General features: G+C 36.2%; 1 protein-coding gene across 4 annotated transcripts in view; it reads right to left on the reverse strand.

The window, feature by feature from the left end:
• RAPGEF6 (Rap guanine nucleotide exchange factor (GEF) 6) overlaps nucleotides 1-21,541 on the reverse strand; it is a 274,324-nt gene that overhangs the window by 40,099 nt on the left and 212,684 nt on the right. For 3 of the 4 annotated variants that reach the window (XM_006899057.1, XM_006899058.1, XM_006899060.1), the window contains exons 17-19: nucleotides 20,474-20,631; nucleotides 4,568-4,808; nucleotides 2,467-2,850 (exon numbers count right to left, since the gene is read on the reverse strand). In XM_006899057.1, the coding sequence (XP_006899119.1) occupies nucleotides 2,467-2,850; nucleotides 4,568-4,808; nucleotides 20,474-20,631 (783 nt within the window). Of the gene's footprint in view, nucleotides 1-2,466; nucleotides 2,851-4,567; nucleotides 4,809-13,531; nucleotides 13,547-20,473; nucleotides 20,632-21,541 lie in introns of all 4 variants that reach the window. The other variant, XM_006899059.1, reaches the window with a different exon arrangement.

Consider the following 21,541-nt stretch of genomic DNA (forward strand, 5'->3'; position numbering starts at 1 on the left):
TCAGGGAGAATAATTTTATGGTACACCCTTCTAATGTCTTCCATATATACATACTATTAAAAAAATTAAATGTATTTTTTTTTTAAAATCACAAAAGATAGGCTACTGGATTCTAGTCAGAACAGGTTTACCTGTTGAAAAGAGTTAGTATAGCTTTACATTCTTTGATGTACTTGAATATGAAAAAGAAGATAAAAATACTAAACAGTTATCTTCATGTAAACTGTGGAAAATTCAGGTTAATAAAATGTTACAGCAAACAAACCTTTGCCTCTTAGCCATACCCCAGGCATTCACCCTTTCTGGGGTTACAGTCCATCACCTTTTCTCCAATCTTTCTCCTTCCCTGACTTTAAGAGCAATTATCCTAACTGTGCACTGGCCCTTTCTCTTTGGCTCGACCTTCTTTTGGCCTTTTCCCCATACTGAGGATAGTTACTAAGATATGCCTTGTAGTTCTTATTTTGTTTCTACACAATGATCATTCACTCTCTTGGTTCTGATCAGTTTCGTTCTTAAGTACTTTAAAACTGAGTCTCTTAATACTACAACCTTTACTCAATACTTCCTAGCCAAGTAAATATTCATCAAACAGCTCTGATGGCAGAGTCCAGGGGAAGCTGTGCTGCTAATCCAAAGTCTATTCCTTCTCTGATGGTTCAGATCATCCAGTGGTTCCTTGGGAGAAGATGGGCAATCTCCTCTGTGTGACTTAAAAGCTTCAGAAACCAAATGGAGGGTCAATGATGTCTCAGTACTAACTCGACAGCAATAAGTACAGTATTTATCAATAGCAACTTTGTTGTCTTAAAAAAGTGATATAGATGGTGCATATCTTGTGTTTTGTGGATTTTAAAAGTGGGTCCTCAGTTTACCCCTGAAACACCACAGCTTCAAGGGAGAATTAGGATTCATACATAAGCATAGCTGATTCTATAGGCCACTCTATTAATTCAACATTATTTCTTCTGCAACATCTAGCTAATTTGTAGCCACTTGTCCATTTCATAAAGGAGTTTCTTATTAACATGACTTATGACTCCTTAATACCGTATTTTTGCATGTAATGTTATGTAAATTTTTAAAAACTAAAACACAAAAATCCATATAATGTATGATATTTGTGACAAATAATGCAAAAATTTCTTTGGCTTCCTGTAATAAAAACATATGATTAACTATCTGAAGTATTGTTATAGGTTGTTAATGTTATATGTCATCAAGTCACCTGAGACTCATAGCAACTCTATGTACAATCACTCCAAACTCTATCCTATCCTGCGCTAGTATCACTGAATCTGACACATCTATCCTCCCCGCCCCCATTAACCTAGTCTTGTGTTAATCCATCTCATCTGGGGTGTCTTCCTCTCCTGCGCTGTCCCTGCACCCTTCTGAGCATGATGTCCTTCTCCAAGGACTGGTCACTCCTGACCACATGCCCAAAGTATGTGAGATGGAGCTTCAAAATCTTAGCCTCCAAGGAGAAACCTGTTTTCATCCTCTGCAAGACAAAACTGGAACTTTCTGTGCATGCACACAAACATATACAGGGAGAGAGATTCATTAATGGACCAACTGATAGTCTTGACTCATTAAGATTTGTGTCAAGAGACTTCTCTCTGCTGATCAGAAGTGTACTACATGAAGGTTAGAGAAAACAAAAGCACCCCAAAAATTGTCTTAATGTTCATTTCTCATGATGTCTATTGCTGTTATGTGCCATAGAGCTGGAACCAACTCATAGCTGACCTTTCTGTGGGTTTTCAGAGGCTGTAGATCACATGGGAAATTGTTCATCTTTCTACTCTGGAGTGCAAAGTGGTGGGTACAAACTGCCTCCCTTTGGACTGCTTTGCAACTCCTAGATTGTCAGGAACTCATATAACTAAATTCCTTTCCTAAGCTCATCAACTTTGAAGGATTTTTAGAATTCTGAGGTCCTATCTTGCTTGAGCTACAAACATCTAAAGATACATTCAATCATTCATGCAGTGCCTGGCATACTGGAAGAGATCACCAAATGTTTGCTATTGCTATTAACAATGCTTCTGTTGTCAATGCTGCTGTTTCAAAATAGTTATTTTAAGTTACAGGACTGATATGACATAATTTTTCAGTGTCACTAACAGGGAAGAAAGAAATGTTAGCCTGAAAGTCTGCTGATAAAGAGCAGATGCCAGATCCACATGCAAAGGAGTATGTCATCATTACTCAAGGTGTGAGAAAGAGGGAAAAACGAGATGCCAATCAATTATCCATACTCATCACAAAAACGGTTAAAGTGAATGATGAAAGAAATAAAAATAGAAAAATCCCTATCACCACAAACAAAAAGATATCAAATCTAACCATATTTTACAATATTAAACTTTTCCTCTCCTGGGCATTTGAAATATAATCACAAAATCAAATTCCTGCCTAGGATCATGAACAAAACACATACTGGTATTTGTACATACTTACCTTATTATTGCAAACATGGAATTGAAATTTTTACATTCTCGACAGTGAAGTGCAATTTTAATAAAATGTTTAATAATCTTCATTCGTTTGAGTTGATTTGCTTCTGTTAAAATTTCTGAGGCAACCCAAAATGTTTCTTGATTTACAATGTCCTCAAATTCTTTCAAGTGAGTATTTCCTGTTTTGGAATCTAACTTGAAAAGATCGTCAATATATTCGGTAGGCTCAATATTTCTAAACAAATCGAAGTCTCTCATTGACAGCTGGGCGGCCAATTCAATGGTGCTGAGCTGCAGCATCGAGAGGTGACTTTCCTTAACTAGTTCTTGGGCATCTTCATCCGAACACAGAGTTTCTGTCTCCATGTTATTCTTTAAATAATACCTTAAAAGCAAAAGCATTTATAATTTCACATTTCTGATAATGTTGTTATTATTGCTTCAAAACACCAGTTTTCATTTTAATCTTAACAATCTGTTGTCCAGAATAGCCATTTTAAAATGCAACAGAAAATTAAGTACTTTTCAGACATTTGATGTCCACTACTTTTTAAGAGTAGTTAACAATGTTGAGTATGTGATCAATTCAGTAATTTTTAAACTATAAATTCACCATATCCACATGTTCTTAAGTGTACAGACTGTATGAGAAAAAGGTAAACTCCCAGAACAATATGTGACATGTAGTTGGTACTAAATAAGTATGTGCTCAAAGATGGAATGAATTCTGATTAAGGCAAAATGAACACTTAACTCAGCCTGTTTACATTTGTTATGAAGTTGCTGGTTCCTTTAGTTTCTTCTCTGACGTTTTCTTAGAGAAGTAAGAAAGAACAAATCTATAACAGGAGGGGAACATTTTACGAATGTGTCTCCTTTATTAATTATAAAAGCTTATTAATTATGGCAAATGGCACCACCGATCAGCAACTGTATAAAAGATCTGCATGTTCATTTTTCTATTAGCACTTAAACTCTGAGAGGCTAAATTAAGATATTAACAGTCAGGAAACATTTTACATAGAGCTGTTGTTTCGTGTAACGTTTTCATTTCATGAGAGGGTCACTTCTGATACTTAACCTTCCCAGAGCTATTTCAATTTGGGCCTATTTTTGACGGTCAAGAAATTATGCTTTCCCACACTCCCCTCCCCTTTCCCTATCTTTAAATAATTGATATGCCCAAGATGCTGTCACAAATAACAATACTGAAAATCAGATTATTACAGATAATGAAAATATGTATAATACTTAGATATATACTTTATATGTAAGTCTTATTTTTAATCTTAAACATTTAATCCTTATATCATCCTTTTTGGCTAGGTTCTATAATGATAATGAAAATCCAAGCACCTATAAACCCATTGCTGTCAAGTTAGCTCCAACTTGGGAGATTTTAGACAGTGAGAAATTATTTGGCCACTGTCACATAGTTAACGTTTGGAGTTGAACTTGAGCACAGCAGCTCAAAGTGCCCATGCTCTTAACCACCACATAGACTGGCAGTTAATCCACTCCCTCATAGCAACCAGGACAGCTTGTCACATTAAGGTTCCCAAGGATCTCTTTCTACATTTGATATGTTTGCTATAAAGATTATTATCAGAGAAAATTTCCAGAGTAAAAACTAAAACAAAATAAAAATACTCTACAAACTCTTCAAATAATTTTTAGAGCATATTTAAGTACATTTAAAATTTTTCCTGTACAGGAAAACTAGCTAACCATGTGAAAATTAAAACTTCTTTTGCTCCAAGTATATAGTTATAGTAAAAAGAACTTTGTATATGAATACACATACATATATCCCACTCAATTTCCTCATCTGTGGTTAAGGATTTTATTTTAGGAGGGCTTCTAAAATATCTTGGCACACTGTCTGTCCTCTTTTTCATTCTTCCACTTTGGAGCTGCCCTAATTTTCCATTTATGTAATTATGGAACCAAGAAAATCTGAGAAAAAGAAAAAACAAAAACTAAACCAATCTAGTTTACTTTTAGAGAACTCACTGACTGACTCTAAAACCTGATGATTCTAGTAAAATGGCCATTTTAAAAAGGAATCTAAATAGTACCTATCCAAAAAGAAGTACATTCACCTTCCATTAAGCTGAATTCTATCAGCTAATTTGGAGAACTGGTCCGGAAGTCTTCTCTGTTTTATGACTCCCTCAGGGGTGACAGAAACTTCACAGAGAGAGTAAGTGTCAGATGCACCAGTCAAACCAAATTCTTGAACAGCATGAGAAACTACTTCTTTAGCCGTTGTGTCTTTACTGATGATAATGTAGCAACTTTGTTGATCTGCTTTGAAAACTCTTATAACTTGATCAGGAATATCTAGAGAAACACAAAGATGTACTTTGTTATTGCCAAGAAAATGACTTCTTAAATGCTTCAACAGCAATGTGAAGCACAATAATCACAGGAAACACTAAAATATACTTTTTTTTTCAGGAGGTTAACAGAAATAATTGTTAAGTTTATAGATAAACTTGATTTTTTTAGATGGTAAAAACTAATATATATTCAGAGAGAAAAAAATACTAGGGTCATACTAAATGTATACATTGGGTCATAATTTCTTTTCTGTAACAAAACAGAATTTTTTTATACCACTGAATATTCCTCTACAGAACAATTTTTAATCAAGTATTTAATAATCTATACTTATAAATTTTCTCAATATATCTGCGATTAAATATATACATATATATATCTTGCCATTTCAGTTATTTTTACATAAGCAATTCAGTAGTATTTATTATACTGATACTATTATACAATTATCACCATTATTCATTTCTAATTATGAGACCAACATTAACAGAAACTGACTTGCTCCTTTCCTTCTATTCCTAGTAATGGAAACTCTGGTCTGGACATTTGTCATTTCATATGATATTTATCCTTTTGGATTAATATATTCCACTCAGAATAATATTCTCAAGATTGATTCATGTTCTAGTATTAGGATTTCATTTCTTTATGGATGAGTAAAATTACTACATGTGTATATAGGTAAATGTGTATATTTATAGAGACACATACACACTAACAACATTTTATTTATCCACTCGTCTGCTGATGGACATTTATTTAGTTCTCACCTTTTGGCTGCTATGAACAGGACTGCAATGAACATCAGCTTATAAGATTTTGTTTGTATTCCAAAACTGAGATTGCCACATCATATAATATTCTATATTTGAGGTTCTAAAGTTTGATCCATCAATATTTTTTTCCACAGAATCTGTATCACTTTGTATGCCTATCTACACATATGCCTATACCTGTTATACCCGCCACATCCAAGCCTGTATCTTTTATTTCTTCCTGGCATTTTCTTTTCTTTTGAAATCATAGCCAGTCTAGTGGCATCGGTACATGTAATTCGTCCCACATAATGTATGATGAAGACAGTAGAAGATGGGGCAAGCTGCAGATTAATTGTTCACAGGGTTGCTACGAGTCATGGTTGACAGGACCTAACAGCCACAAATAACTGAGAAGGTAGCAGTAGCTGGAATCCATCTGCTGCTACGTGCGAGAAAGTCTGGGTAGCTGCTTCCACAACTTTGGACCCTTGTGAGGCAGTTCTATTCATAAGTCAGAATAAAGTCCACAGCACTAGGTTTAATGAACAATGATGTCAAATATCTTCTCATATGCTTCTTAACCACTTACATATCATTTTTGGCAAAATGTTTAATTTCTAATTATTTTGATTAGGTTGTATCTTTTTGCTTTTTGTTGTTAAGGTGCTAATATGGGTTTTATAGACCTGAGTTATTTAAACCTTTGATGCTAGAAATTTAGGATGTTTATTATTTTCCTCTCTTAGAAAGTATACAAGTTCTCTGAAGTAGATAAGTTTTTGAAGACAATTTCATTATTTCCTTGGGGGGGGAACTGTAATAATGAGAACTTCTGAGTTAGGCATGCATAATTTGAAAGTTTTAAAAAACAAATTTGCTAAACTTATTTCCAGAGAGGTTATAATCCTAAATTTAAGAGCCAATTTCCTCACACCCTTATTAAAAGTGTATATTCAATAGTGCTTTTTTTCACCCCTCTCAGTCCACTTTTAAAACCTTACCCTCGCCCTTCCTAAAAAAAATACATTGCTGTTTTAATTTCTATTTTCTGGCTACTGGAGAAGTTCACTAGTTGGTATTGTTTAGTACTGTCTCAAAATAATTTCTAGTATGCTGCATGTTTTCCCCTACTTAATTAGTGAATACCAACACTGATACAATCTAACAGAAAGTGGTACATTTTTCAATTTTCATAGCCTATTGATAATGAATGATATCACTAATAGCACACACAAGCAAAATCCTGAAGATTATCCAATAACACTGAAATAGTACATCAACAGAGAACTACCAGAAATAGAAGGTGCATTTAGAAGAGATCGTGGCACTAGGGACATCATTGCCAAAGTCAGATGGATCGTGACTGAAAACAGAGAATACCAGAGGATAGTTTCATTGACTAAAGAAAGATATCTGACTGCATGGATCACAACAAATTGTGGCTAGTCTCGAGAAGAATGGGAATCTCAGAACACCTGATTGTGCTCATGTGAAACCTACACTTGGACTAGGAGACAGTCATCAGAACAGGGCAAGGAAACATTGCATGGTTCAAAATTAGAAAAGGAGTGCATCAGGGATACAGCCTGTCTCCATACCTTTCCAGTCTGTATGCAGAATAGATCATTCAAGAGGCTAGATTTTATGAGGAGGAATATGGCATCACAATTGGAGGAAGACTCATCAACATCCTGTGTTATGTAGATGACACAACCTTACTTGCTGAAACTGAGGAGGGCCTGAAGCATTTGCTGCAGAGGATCAAAAACTGTAGTGTGTAATATGAACTGACGCTCAATATAGAGAAAATGAAGACTCTCACTACTGGGCAAATTGAAAGCATCATGATAGGTGGAGAAGAAACTGAGATTGCTAATAAATTCATCTTGCTCAGTTTCAAACTCAATACTCTTGGCACCAGCAGTCAGGAAATCAAAAGACAAATTACATTAGGAAAATGTGCTGCCAAGGACCTCTCCAAAGTGCTGAAGAGCAAAGATGTCAGTCTAGATACTAAGATGTGCCTCATCCAGGTCATGGCCTTTGCAATTACTTGCTATAAATCAGAAACATGGACAACGACCAAGGATGACAGAAGAATCAATGCCTTTGAGTTGTGGTGCTGGAGAAGAGTATGGAGCATACCATGGACTGCCAAGAAAACGAATAGATCTGTCCTGGAGAGAGTGAAACAAGTATTTTGAGACTCCATCTCACATACTTTGGGCACGTAGCCAGGAGCAACCAGTCTTTGGAGAAGGGTATCATGCTTGGAAGGGTGAAGGGACAATGCAGGACAGGAAGATCCCAGATGAGAAGGACTGACACAATAACTAAGGTAATAAGGGTAGGTATGTCAGAGACAGTGAGATTGCCTCAGAATAGAACAGGTTCAGTGCTATTGTACAGAAGGTTGCTATGAATTGCAGTCTACTCCAAGGCATGTAACAACAAGAACAACAACTGGTTTTATTTCTTATAAACAAGGATACTACAAAAAAAAAAGGCTCCACTATCTCAATTTCTCTTTTGTGATTTGGAGATAATGATTTTATCCCCCTTATCATAAAATTAGACCCTTAAGAATAATGCTCAGCGGAGCTCTGGTGGCCTAGTGGCAAGAAGCTGCAGTGCAATCCCAGAGGTATGCAGTTCGAATCTACCAGACACTCTGCTGCAGAAGAAGGAGCAATCTCCTCCTGTACCAGTCAGATCCAATTTGACGATACACACAAAAAAAATAATTAAAAAAATAATGAAAATGAAAACAATTTTTAAAGTTTCAAAAATAATGTTCAATATGATGACAATAAGCTACATTTTAATATAAAATTATAATATTTTAATATAAAGGTATTTAATAGCATTTTAAAGCTAAAATTTTCTCTATGCAATAAATCACTGATACAAAAATTTTCCTCCCTTTATTAGAAGATATTAATGTGGGCCTCTATGTGTGTGTGATCAGCGCTATGGGGGTAGGCTGGAGAGATTTCAATGCCTCAAGGTACTGCACACTGTCTGCCTGACACCATTTCCCCAGAACCTTTAGGACATTTCTTTTCTGGGAATAAAGAAATTATGAATTGGTCTAAAAAACCCAGATGAGGCATAGTCTCCAAAATGCTTAAGAAAACAGACAGTAATAGAATAGATACGGCAGTACATGATTTCACAGAATTAAAGCCTCTATCAGAGATGGTGGGGATGGTGAGGATAGGAAAGAATTCAGATCTGTTATTCCTGGGGTCGCTATGAGGCATACTCAACTTAATGGCGCACAACAACATCATCATCATCATTATCATTCCTATCCACGTCCTGAGGACAGAAAAGACAGAGGCTGGTTCCCAGGACTCAAAAATTCAGCAACAGATGAAGACTATTCTAGGTCCACTGAAAAGCTGAGAGCAGGGTGCTTCACATGGTGCATGCATCCAACTGTCTATTCTCGATGTATTCATACATTTAAGTCCTTAAATGCATCCTGTTTTATCTAATGAGTCAATTCTTAGTCTGCTGCTGACATAATCAGATTTCTCAACAGACCAAGATAATGATTTAAGCTTTATGATTTATCCAAATTAGAGATGCTCCCGTACCTGAGACAATGCTTGCAATTAGTTGGAAACTTAGGTTTGTTAAGGGAAAGAAAACAGATAACAAAGTTTCACTCTTTGAACTCTATAATGTATGGAATAATAGGATCTGTGGTCCTTTACTAACCCTAAAGGTTGGTGGAACAAAAGAGTGCTTCAGATGAAAGACCTAGCAGTATGCTTCCATAAAGGCTATGGTTGAAAAAAATCCCTAGAAACAGTTCTAGTCTATAAAACATAATGTCACCATGAGTCAGAACTGACTCACCAGCATAGAGATTTGCTTGTGTGTGTGTTGTTTTGTGTGTATGTGTATTACTCCTATTCTTGTAATGAAATATACATCACAATCTTTTAAGGCTCTAGAATAAAATCAATTTTACTCTTGGGAATTGACCTTAGGGAACTGGCGAAATGTTCTCCTCTCTTTATTACTTTTCTGGAAAACATGTAATCCAAGAGGAGTAAAAAATTTGCAAACATTTTATGATCTGTCTCTTGGTGTAGATACAAAGATACAATGTAACAGTTTCTGGGGGAGACCAGAGTTATGTATCTTGCTACATAGCCTAACAAAATTATAGTTCGTTATTACCTAACAAAATTAAGCCTTTTGTTTCCCAGAAGGACAAAATGCTATATAGTCACATAAAAAGGGATTCAGGCATCATAAAAGACTACCTATAGAACAGATCTCACAAATCAAACTACCAAAAAGTACTCCTAGCCTGAATTTACCATGGCACTAATCCTTGAAGAAACATTTAGAGGTAATAAACTTAATCTATGTTAGTATCAGTGTCAGCAAAAAAAATCAGTGCCAGCGTAGACCATTTATTTTTGTATTTTAGAATTGATTATATATTTGAAATTGATGTCAGTGGGAGAACAACATAAAAAGTATAATACCTGGCTCATGGCAAACATTCAAATAATAAATGATTATGTAAAAGGTAAATATGAGGTTAGAATAAAGGTGAATCAAGAAGAAAGGATCTATCACATTAAAATTTAAGGACAATGATAATACACTTCTTAAGAATATAATCCATTAGGGACAAAATATCTAAAAAGTATTGGAGAAGTACAGTATTTATTGGTACTATGATTCATATTTAATAAACTGATTATATACTATCTAAATGAAATCAATAAAAACCCCAGCTAACACATTTTCAATAAAAGGCTTATTTCCAGAGTGTTAACGATAATCTTTCATGTTGTTCTTGTGTACTGTCAAGTTGGGACTGACTCATAGGTGATCATCCACTGGGTTTTCAGAGGCAATAAATTACAAAGAAGTTGACCACCCATTTCTTTTTTCAGAGCAGCTGGCAGATTCAAACTGTGCCTTCTGGTGGACAGTGTAATTCCTTATCACTATACTATCAGAGCTCTCTTTTTTTTATCTTGCATGAATGAAATGGAAACAAACATATATGAAGGATGTTGTTGTTATGTGCCATGAGTCGCCTGTGACTCACAGTGACCCTATGTACTCACAGGGTCACTATGAGTCGCTATGAGATATGAAGGATACAGGTATGGAATTTGAGATTAGGGAGGGGGAAAAAAGAACATTTTAGATACTTAGATAATTGTTAAAAATAAAGCAAGTTTGGTTCTTTATTTGGCTTTAGACTGTTTATTTAACAAATATTTACTGAGTGCCTGTTATGTGTGAACCAGTATTCAAATGATAAAGATGCAGTGATAAATGAGACAGGCAAGATAATGGCTTTCAGAGAAATTTGTGTAAATTCAAGAGAAGAGGAGGAAGTTGAAAGAAAACAGAAAATAACTAAGCAAGGAAAATAACCTGGACAGCGAAAAGCACCAAAAAGAAAACCCAGAGTATAATGGTATAGGCCAAGGATCGGGGAAAGTTGGTGTATAAAAGATCAACTAGCAAAAACTTGCTGCCCAAAAGGAAATAATATTCTCTGGTGGTGTAGTATGCTGTGTGGTTAAGCTGCTAACCAAAAGGTTGGCACTGAGAACCCACTAGTTGCTTTGTATAAAGGGTCGCTATGAGTCACTTAATGGCATATAACAACAGCTGCTTTGTAGCTGTCTCCTCTCATATAGATTTATAGTCTCAGAAACTTGATGGAGAGTCACCATAAGTCAGATTAGCTGACAGTATTTTTCTTTATTTTAAAGATAAGAAACATTTTCACAAGTTTTTACCTGTGGAAATTATAAAAAAATACAATAATTATTAATGCCTTTGCAGAAACCATGCAAAGATGTTAGCACACATGTTTAGAGAATACTATAAATGCTCATTAACAAGGGAATACAGAGTTAAATGAAATACTATTAGATGTTTAAAAATGTCATAGACTATTTTGTTAGCGAAAAATATCCAAAGTATATGGCTTTATACAATGGATAAATGGCAGAAAGTTGTAATAGCTCACTTGGCATGAAGAGAATGATACTGATATTTCATGTACACTGTTATTTTTGGAAATTTAATGAGTTAACAGTTGTTAACTCTGGAAGGGGAACAGTAGTGATTCGCTGGTAGAAATTTCACCTTTTATGCAGGAGACCTGGATGCAATTCCTAGTTAGTGCTCAAGCCCAGACTATGTATGTACAAATCAATCAATCAATCAATCAATCAATCCATAAATAAACCAACCAACGGAGGCTTCCAATGCTACAATGTTGAACAACTCTCAGTGGAGTTTCCACATGAACCCTGAGAATTCACTTCTGAAAAGCCAGCCAATGAAAATTCCATGACTGGAAAGGTCTAATCCCATCATACACTAGACAATGGCTAACAACAATAATTCTGGGAGCAAAGACTCTTTAATTGTTAATTTTTAAATTAAAAAAAATCAAATTTTAAAAATTAAATTATTTTAAATATTAAACAGCTTACAAGAATAATTCTGGGAGGAGATACTTTTATATTTTTTCCTTTCTCTAGTTTGATGTAAAAACAAAAACAAAACAAAAAAATTCTGTCTATTTTCCTTTAAAACAGAGAAACTAGTTACACTAACCCAGATTTGCAATAAAAAACAGAATGCGATAAAACAACTATGAGATATCATCTCACCCTAGTCAGAATAGCAAAATGTAACAGAACAGCAAGCAACAAATGCTGGTGATGTTGAGGAGAATCTGGAACCCTTATTCACTGTTGGTGGGAGTGTAAAATGGTGCAACCACTGTGGAAGGCAGCATGGCGCTTTCTCAAAAAGTTGCAAATAGAGATACCATTTGACCCAGTAATTCCACTACTGGTAATTATCCCCAAAGAGACCATAACCACCATCCAAGCAGATATATGCACACCCATGTTTACTGCTGCTTTGTTCACAATAGCAGGGAGCTGGAAACAACCTAAGTGCCCATCAACAAACAAATGGATAGAGAAGCTGTGGTATATTCACACAACGGAATACTATGCTGCATTGAAAACAAGGAACTCATTCAATATTATTAAAAATGAGTGACCCTGGAGGACATTATGCTGAGTGAAGTATCTCAGTCACAAAAGGACAAATACTGCATGGTGCTACCGTTCTAAAACAGGATTGACATTGGGGTTGGAGGGAGACTGAGAAAGATGGGTTCATAATGTATACTGCATTGAAACAGATGAGGGAGAAAACTGTTTAAAAGGGATATGTGATTAGGTATTATTGTCATGACAGGAGTCCAGAGCGAAGGCTGCATAGTGGAGTGGACCTGGGGGAGGGTTTGTAAAACAATAAAAGAATTTTTCTTTTACTTTTCCAAGAGGATAGTGTGCTAGCGGGGAGCGTTGGGAGGGGAGAAGAGTACAACAATAAATGAATGGAAATCTAAAGTCTCTGTAAATTTTCATTGATATTAATAATAAATTTAAGAAAAAAAAAACCCTAAGAAAAAAAAACATAGAATGTGAGGTTTATTATAGTAATCAAATAAAAGGTTGGAAACATTAAATAAAAAAAGAAAAAGCAAAAAACTTTTATTCGGGGAACTAATTTTCCCCCTTGGGGTTGCGGAAGAGGGGAATCATCAGTTTCAAGTTCCTTTCAGCCACATTCTGAATTAATTTAGGTTTCATTTTGTATTAGGTCAAAATGAAAACAAACAAAAAAACCCTAAAACACCAAAAAGCAAAACAACACCCCAACACTTTTCACAAGCTGTAGGAAAGTAGGAATACTCTGATTTACTATGTATATTAAAAAAATGGTAAATGTTAAGAAAATGACTAAAAGGACATGTCATCTAACTCTGACTTTGGAAAGAAATGCTTCTGCTAAATCATTACATATTTAATCATTTGGTTTTTAAAAAATAAAATACTATATTCACAAACGTAAGCAATAGAGCATCATCTTCAGGATACTTACAGTAAAACCCAACAGCTGTAGGCAGCAAAAACAAAGCAAAACCGTAAGTCAGTAATCAAAAGCAAACCATTAAAACAGTTCAATAGCCTTACTTTTATTTTCTATCTGATCTAAAACTAACTTTAGAACATGCAAGAAAAACATAGCTGAACATAAGAAGAATTAAGCAGTATCATATTTAACTTAAGAAATGGATTTGGAATTAATCGGCAATAACAAATACTTTATACAAAATAAGTATGAACTGCACCACCATTAGGCAAAGGACTTTTCAGAAGACTGAGCTTTTTTGGAGTGTAAACATATAATTTAAAGTATTTATTGGTGACTGGAATGTAAAAGATGGCTGAAAAAAGTAGACTTGGTGACAGAAATAGGCAGGAAATACAATGACTGAATTTTCTATGCTTACTGAGTTATTCATTGCAAATGTCTTATCTTTTGAGGAGCATAATGAGATTAAATGACTTATGTTTATCACAGCCTTATTCACAACAGCAAAGAGATGAAACAGCCCTCGTGCCCATCAACAACTGAATGGACAGAGAAACCATAGTACATTCACACAATGGAATACTATGCAGCACAGAAAAAAATAAGTAAAACATTACACAATGCAAGTGATTCTGGAAGACATGCTAAGTAAAATATCTCAGCTGCAAAGGGATAAATACTCCATAGGCCCATTATTATAACAGTATGATCAAGATGGGGTTGGGGAAGAGAGGGAAAAGAATGGATAGATAATGAATACTGAACTGAATGAATGAAAAGAAAGACATTTTGACAGGAAAGGACAATCAGAAACAATGAGCATGACAATGAATAACTTACAAGGGGAACTGGGGAAACTTGATGGAGGTATGCATGAATGAATGACTAATTTTAAAAAATGGAAAAAAGAAAAAAAGGAGAAAAACACTAAAATTAAAAAAAGAATAAAAATGAGGACTTAAAGCAAATACCTTTTTTTAAAACAAACAAACAAACAAACCATAAAGGGCAACTTCACACAGAGACCTCACAAGACAGGAATCAGATTGACTAAACATGGGGACGGAATTATTGGAGCTCAGGATCAGCAGTCAAGACCAGGCCATGTGCTGACTGTGAAACAGACCATCAATTACTCATGTGCAAGTTCAAACCGAGACTGCAAAAAATAAGTCCCAAGAACCAAAATTATGATCTTGAATCTATTCCACCTGAATTTAAAGATCATCTCATCTTAACAATATATTGAAAATACTGAACACTAATGAATGAAGAGCAGATGAGTTGTGCAAAGACAGCAAGGATATCATCCATGGAGAGCAAAAGGTCATTACAAAGATGAGGAGAAAAAAGCCCTCAAAATGGATGCCAGAAGAGACACTGAATACTGCACTAGAACGTCAGAAAGTAAAGTCAAAACAAAGGGAAGAGATGCTAAAATGAAAAGGATGAACAGAAGATTTTTTATTTTTTTTTAATGTGGTGTGTTGTTGAATTGGATCCAACTGGTACAGGAGTTTGCCCCTCCTTCTCCAGCGGAGCATCTCGTGGATTCAAACAGTGCACCTTCAGGATTGCAGTGCAGCTTGCCACTAGGCCACCAGAGCTCCATCCAAGTGAGATATTTACACTAACAGATGCAGCCCTGGACGTGCTCACCACTCCATGTGACAGCTGTCTGATGGACTAACAGGAAGGAATCCAGATATAGTCCCATTTCCAAGAAAGTGATCTAATAGAATATGAAAATTATCAAACAGTATCATTCATATCACATGCAAGCAAAATACTGCTGAAGATCACTCAAACTCATCAAGCTTGATTCAGAAGAGGTCTTGACAACAAGGATATCAATGCTAATGTCAAATGGATCCTGACTGAAAGCAAAGAATATCAGAAGAATTTTTACTTGTGCCTTATTGACTATGTAAAGGCATTCAACTATCTGGATCATAACAGAACTTAACTGTGTTCATGAGAAACCTATACCAAGAAGCTGTGGTCCAAACACAGGAAAATACTATTACATGGTTTAAAATTAATAAAGGTGTATGCCACGGTACTCTCTCTCTCTATCTGCATGCTGAGAAAAATCATTCAAGCTGGACTTTATGAAGAACAGGGCTTCAGGATTGGAGGAAAACCCTCAATAACTTCTATTATGCAGATGACATAATCTTGTTTGCTGAAAGTGAGGAGGGATTACAGCACTTGCTGTGGAAGATCAAATACTGTAGTCTTCAATATGGATTGTAAATTAATGTCAAGAAACAAAAATTCTTATCACTGAACCTTGGCACTATCATGATAGATGGAGAAAAGACTGAAACCGTCAATGACTTCACCTTAGATCCACAATCAACACTCCTGGAACCAGCAGTCAGGAGATCAGAAGACATACTACACTGGGAAAATGTGCAGTCAGGGATCTCTTCAAATTATTGAGGAGAAATATTAGTCTAAGAACTAAGGTACACCTTAGTCCTTTTTAGTCACTTGCTTATGCACCTGGAGCTGGACAGTGAACGAGGATGACAGTAGAATATAGATGCCTTTAAGCTGTGGTGTTGTATAAGAGTATGGAATATCTCATGGACTACCAAAAGAACAAAAAGATCTGTCTTAGAGAAGGTGCAGCCAAAGCGTGCTCCAGATAAAGATCTGTCTCAAATACTTTAGGCATATTGCTAGGAATGGGACATCATGCTTAGAAAGGTGGAGGGTTGGTGAAAGTAATATCCTCAACCAGATGTGTTGACACAGTGACTGCAGCAATAGGCTCAAGTGTCTCAGAGATTTTTAGCAAGGCACAGGATAGGACAGGAGTCAGATCTGTTGTCCATAGGATCACTGAGTTGTGCTTGACTCAACAGTACCTAACAATAAGAACAACATCATACTTTTGCTCACTTATATTACTGGTATGAATCCATGATATAGATTAACCAGTATCACTTTTTCTGAAAAGATTTTAACCGTCAACCAGTCTTTTTAAAGAGATAATTTCAAAGTGAGAAGTATGCAGTTAGTATGAAATCAAGCCAAGAAGTCCCTCGTTTTCAAGTTTTCGCTCTAAGGGGCTTGCAATTCCAAACTGTTATCATTGTAACTTCTCTCCTTGGCATTCTCTTTAGTTATTTAGTTTGTGATTTGGTAATATGACATATTTTATTTGTGGCCTTCTACCTTGTGTGAAAATATTACTGTAGAACATACACAAAGAAGGAAAGAATTTCTTATGCTACCACATGACAGTGTAAGAGGGAAAAACAAAAATGTGCTGAATTGCTGAAAACAGAGGAAGTGACTGCATCAGAGGGAGCTGGCTTCCTAGATGACAAATCTGCTGAACTTAGCACTGAAGAATGAGCAAAAGGTCAGCTGGTATGCAAGACAGAAGAGTACCGCTGACAGTGAAAAACATGGAGGAAAAAATAAAGTTCTCAAGGCATATGCAGATCAAGGATTAAAGGCTTAAGCAAGAGTGAACAGAAGACCAGAACGGGGGTCTAGGAATAAGACTATGGAGGATGAACCCTAACAGTTCCTATCTTTTGGCTCTAAATATACTCAAACCCTGTGTCTTGTGATCTTGAGTCTGAGACTCTGGCAAGTCACATTTCTTCTTTGCCAACCAGGTTCCTCCTAGAATCTGCCAATAGTGGCCCAAGATGTAAACAGCAAGGCTAAGGGAAGATGAAGGTATGTGTTCCTTTCTGGTTGCTTTCCTGACGATTTTTGTTCCTGTACCAGCAACACTTCTGTAGCCTAGAAATGGCATTTCTTCACTAATCTGATCCCTTGCCTTTTTAAATCCTCTCAGGGTAACAGTATATTTTATATACTTTGGTAATAATTCCTTCTATTAAATTCTCTGATCAAATTGCTGGAGTGGATTCTGCCTCATATAGAACTCTAATACAGAAATCATTGGAAATTATTATGCAAAGTAAAGACTTATTAAGATCTTTGTTCCAGAAAGAATTCAAGAAGTCTTGGAGTGGGATGTGTCAAAAACAGGTATGTTGTTGTTGTTGCCATGTGCCATTGAGTTGTGACTCATAGCGACCCTACGTACAACAGCGCTAAACCCTGCTCTATCCTGTGCCAATTGCATTGCCTCTGACACACCCATCCTGATTACCCCAGTCACTGAATCAATCCACCTCATAGAGGGTCTTCCCCTCCTGCGCTGTCCCTCTAGCCTCCCAAGCATGATGTCCCTCTCCAAGGACCTGTCTCTCCTTACAACATGTCCAAAATATGTCAGACAAAGCCCCAGAATCCTTAGTTTAGTAATATTGCTGGTGGTTAAGAAGCACATTAAAGAACGCAGAAAAGAAACAATGTGAGGGGAAAAAGAAACCATGTGCAGAATGATCTGCACTAAACTGTGCTGCTTTTATGCTACATACCAGAGCTTCTGTGTATAAAAGTCTGTCATCAATAAGACAATTTTCTACTACTACACATATGTGAAATACCTGAGTGATTGATCAGGTAGGACTGAGAGTACACTTTTTAGTTGTTGTTGTTATTGTGTACCACTGAATCATATTTCACTGGCACAGGAGATTGCCCTCCTTCTCCAGTGGAGCATCTCGTGGATGTGAACAGTGAGCCTTTGGGACTAGAGCGCAGGAGTACACTCTTTTAATGTACTTTGGACAAGATTCTTATTTAACAGCTTTAGTTTGTTTGGTTCCACAATCAACACTTTTGGTACCAGCAGCCAGGAAATTAAAAGATGAACTGCTTTAGCAAAGTCTGCTGTCAGAGACCTCTCCAGAGTATTGAAGAGCAATGATGTCAGTCTGGAGACTAAGGTGCACCTGATTCAGACCAAAGTCTTTGCAATTACATACTGTGCATCAGAGAGCTGGACAATCACTAGGGAGGATACAAGGAGAATCGATGCCTTTGAGCTGTGGTGCTGGAGAACAGTACTGAATAAACCATAGACTGCTAGGAGAACAAACAAGTTTGTCCTGGAGAGGGTGAGACCTTGCTGCTCCTTGGAGGCAAGAATTCTGAAACTTCGTCTGACATACTTTGGCCATGTTGCAAGGAGGGACTGGTCCTTGGAGAGGGATGTCATGCTTGGGAGGGTGGAGGGACAGTGCAGGAGAGGAAGACCCTCAATGAGATGGATTGATTCAGTGACTGGGGTAAGGGGAGTGTCAGAGACAGTAAGACTGGCAAAGGATAGAGCAGCGTTTAGGGCTGGTGTACACACGGTCGTTATGAGTCACAGGTGATTCAATGCCACATAACAACAACATATCTTAACACCACATATGTGAAAGTACCAAGGTACTTTATGTAATTGATATTTTCCTTTCTGTCTAGAATAGCTACTAGAAACTTCAGAACAAAATTAAAAAAATAGCACAAACCAGGGACACAACAGAAGTTCCATGGGAGAAAACATACAGAACAAAATTCTCAAGAAAGGCCAGACTGCTGAACTGAGAGAGACAAGAGGAATGCTTGAGACTACTGCTTTAAGATGCACTTTGAAATTGTCACTGAAGCTATTCCTGGTGGTTCCCTTGCAGTCAAATAATAGATTGGTTTATAAAACAAACAGTATCATCCAAAAATAATATGTTTCCTTAAATTATCAATTATATGAGACAGGAAATAGTCAACATTTTATTAAAAGCAAAGATGAAAATGTAATGAAGGGAAGGGAAGCCTGAGCAACAGAAACAGAAAAACCAGAATGGAAACAATGAAAATGCCGACACACTGTAAAAAAATGGTAACCAATGTCACAAAGTAATTTGTATAAAAATTGTTAAATAGGAACTGAATTTGCTGTGTTAAACTTTCAGCTACAACATTTTAAATAAACAATGTTAAAATATAAATAAACTGATTTTGGTTGAAATCTATTTTCCTCCTTTCCTTGGACATGATTACTTTAGTTTTCAATTGTATATATCCTTTATAGAAAGTCATTACAATCTTTTCAAGTGATAGAAAAGAAATTCTTATTTTTTCAAACTGGGATGTGAGTGGATGTTTATACAACAAACTGGTTTTTCATTCAACCATTCATGTGCTTTATGATATTAGCACATTTCCTATATCTTCCCTGTCAATCCTGTTTCCATCAATCCTTCTGTTTTGCCCCTTCTGCCTTTTAAGCCTTAATCCCAGGCAAACAATTATTAACATAAAAACACAAATAATGCATTCCCTTTCAAATTTGTACAGCTGATTGTTCTAAGAAGTGAAGACTTGGCTATAGTTTGGCTATAAACTGAGCCACAAGGATTAATTTCTGTGGTGGTGTGAAGGTTTACTTTGAAAGCAATACAATGTATTCAAATTTTATAAATAAACAAGTATTAAAAAATAATGTAAAATAGAATATAAAGGAATGATTGTATGAGACACAATGTAAATGAAAGATTGTATAAAACACAATGTAGATGAATACAATATACTGTAAAGGTATTCTTATATGAATATTAATTAAAGATATTTTTAAAAAGCAAGTTAATAGTTGACAAGATGATTAATTTAGCTTCAGGTATAATGAGTGCTTCAGGGAAAATGAGTGCTTTTAGCTAATTACTAACCAATATATACCAAAGAAGAGAAGTAAAGCTGCTTTTATCAAAGTAATCTGCCTTATTTTTTTTCCCCACATCCTGGATGGACATGTTTCTTGACTGAGTAGAAGTGTGTCTGCTTTCATATAACTGCTTGAATTAGGGTTACTAAATCTGTTATTAGAGGTGGTCTCTTTCCTGTTACTTTTATTGATTTTTGGAGTATCATTCTATGTGATTAAAAGAAAATCTTTCCTATAGCTTTTAAATATTCTTATCTAAAGGTGAGATAGAAGGTTGCCTGCAAAATTAGCATTTGCCACAAAAATACATTTATTCATTTGGGACCAACATGATGATATACACAAGTCACAACAATAGTTACCTGAAGGGTTAGTGAAATCCAACATACTGGTGGTGGGCTGCAGGAGATCTGGGCTGCTGGAGGAGAGTGTTCCCGGAATCGGCATTATAGCCAGACTGTGCCGGCAGTGCCTCGTCCCCACAATGCTGTCATCCTGGGATTGGCTCAGGCCTCCATCACTTAAAAAAACCAAACAAACCATATCATGTAAAAGCAAATGAGGCATTTAATAGTAAAAATTTCTGCTTTCTGTGCTCTGAGGCACACTAGAAGCTGTTCAAAATGGGGATTTTATCCATTCATTTGTTGATGGGCACTTGGGTTGCTTCTATCTCTTTGCTATTGTGAATTACATAGCAATAAACATGGATGCACATACATCTGTCTGGGTGACAGCTGTGGTTTCTTTAGGGTCTATTTCCAGTAGCGGAATTGCTGGGTCAGATATTATTTCTATTTTTAACTTTCTGAGAAAGCACCATACCGTCTTCCACAGTGGTACTCAAAGTGTTATCTTTGCTTTTTAGCACTTTTGTAATTAATCATGTGATTCCTTAAAAAAAAACAACAAACACACAAACCCACCAACAAGCCAACAAACACAACCCAAAAAAACCAAAGTGGGGACTTTGAAAATTAGATTAAAATAGTCATGTTATTTTAAACAAAGGACACCTGCAGTGACAAACAGTAGCAGTAAAAGATGTCTTTAACAATTTTATTCATATTTACTTTCTACTGGTCTTGACAGAGAACGTGACTCTGAGAGTTTAAGGAATCCTTGAGATCTGCCTGCTTTACAGACATTTGATATGCATGTTGTTGTGGTTAGGTGCCCCTGATCTGGCTCAAACGCACAGTGACCTCACGCACAAAAGAATGAAACACTGTGGGGTCCTGTGCTATTCTTAACATCACTGCTATGCTGATGCCCACTGTCATAAGCACCGCGGCAATCCATATTATTGAAAAGCATACATTTAGGAGAGCTCTTGTGGCCTAGTGGCAAGGAGCTGCAACTACAATCCCAGAGGCGCATGGTTCGAATCCACCAGATGCTCTGCCGGGGAAGGAGGGACAATCTCCTCC

The sequence above is a fragment of the Elephantulus edwardii genome, unplaced genomic scaffold (genome assembly GCF_000299155.1).
Source record: "Elephantulus edwardii isolate Elephantulus edwardi_28Jun2011 unplaced genomic scaffold, EleEdw1.0 scaffold00245, whole genome shotgun sequence".
NCBI classification, from domain to species: Eukaryota; Metazoa; Chordata; class Mammalia; order Macroscelidea; family Macroscelididae; genus Elephantulus; species Elephantulus edwardii.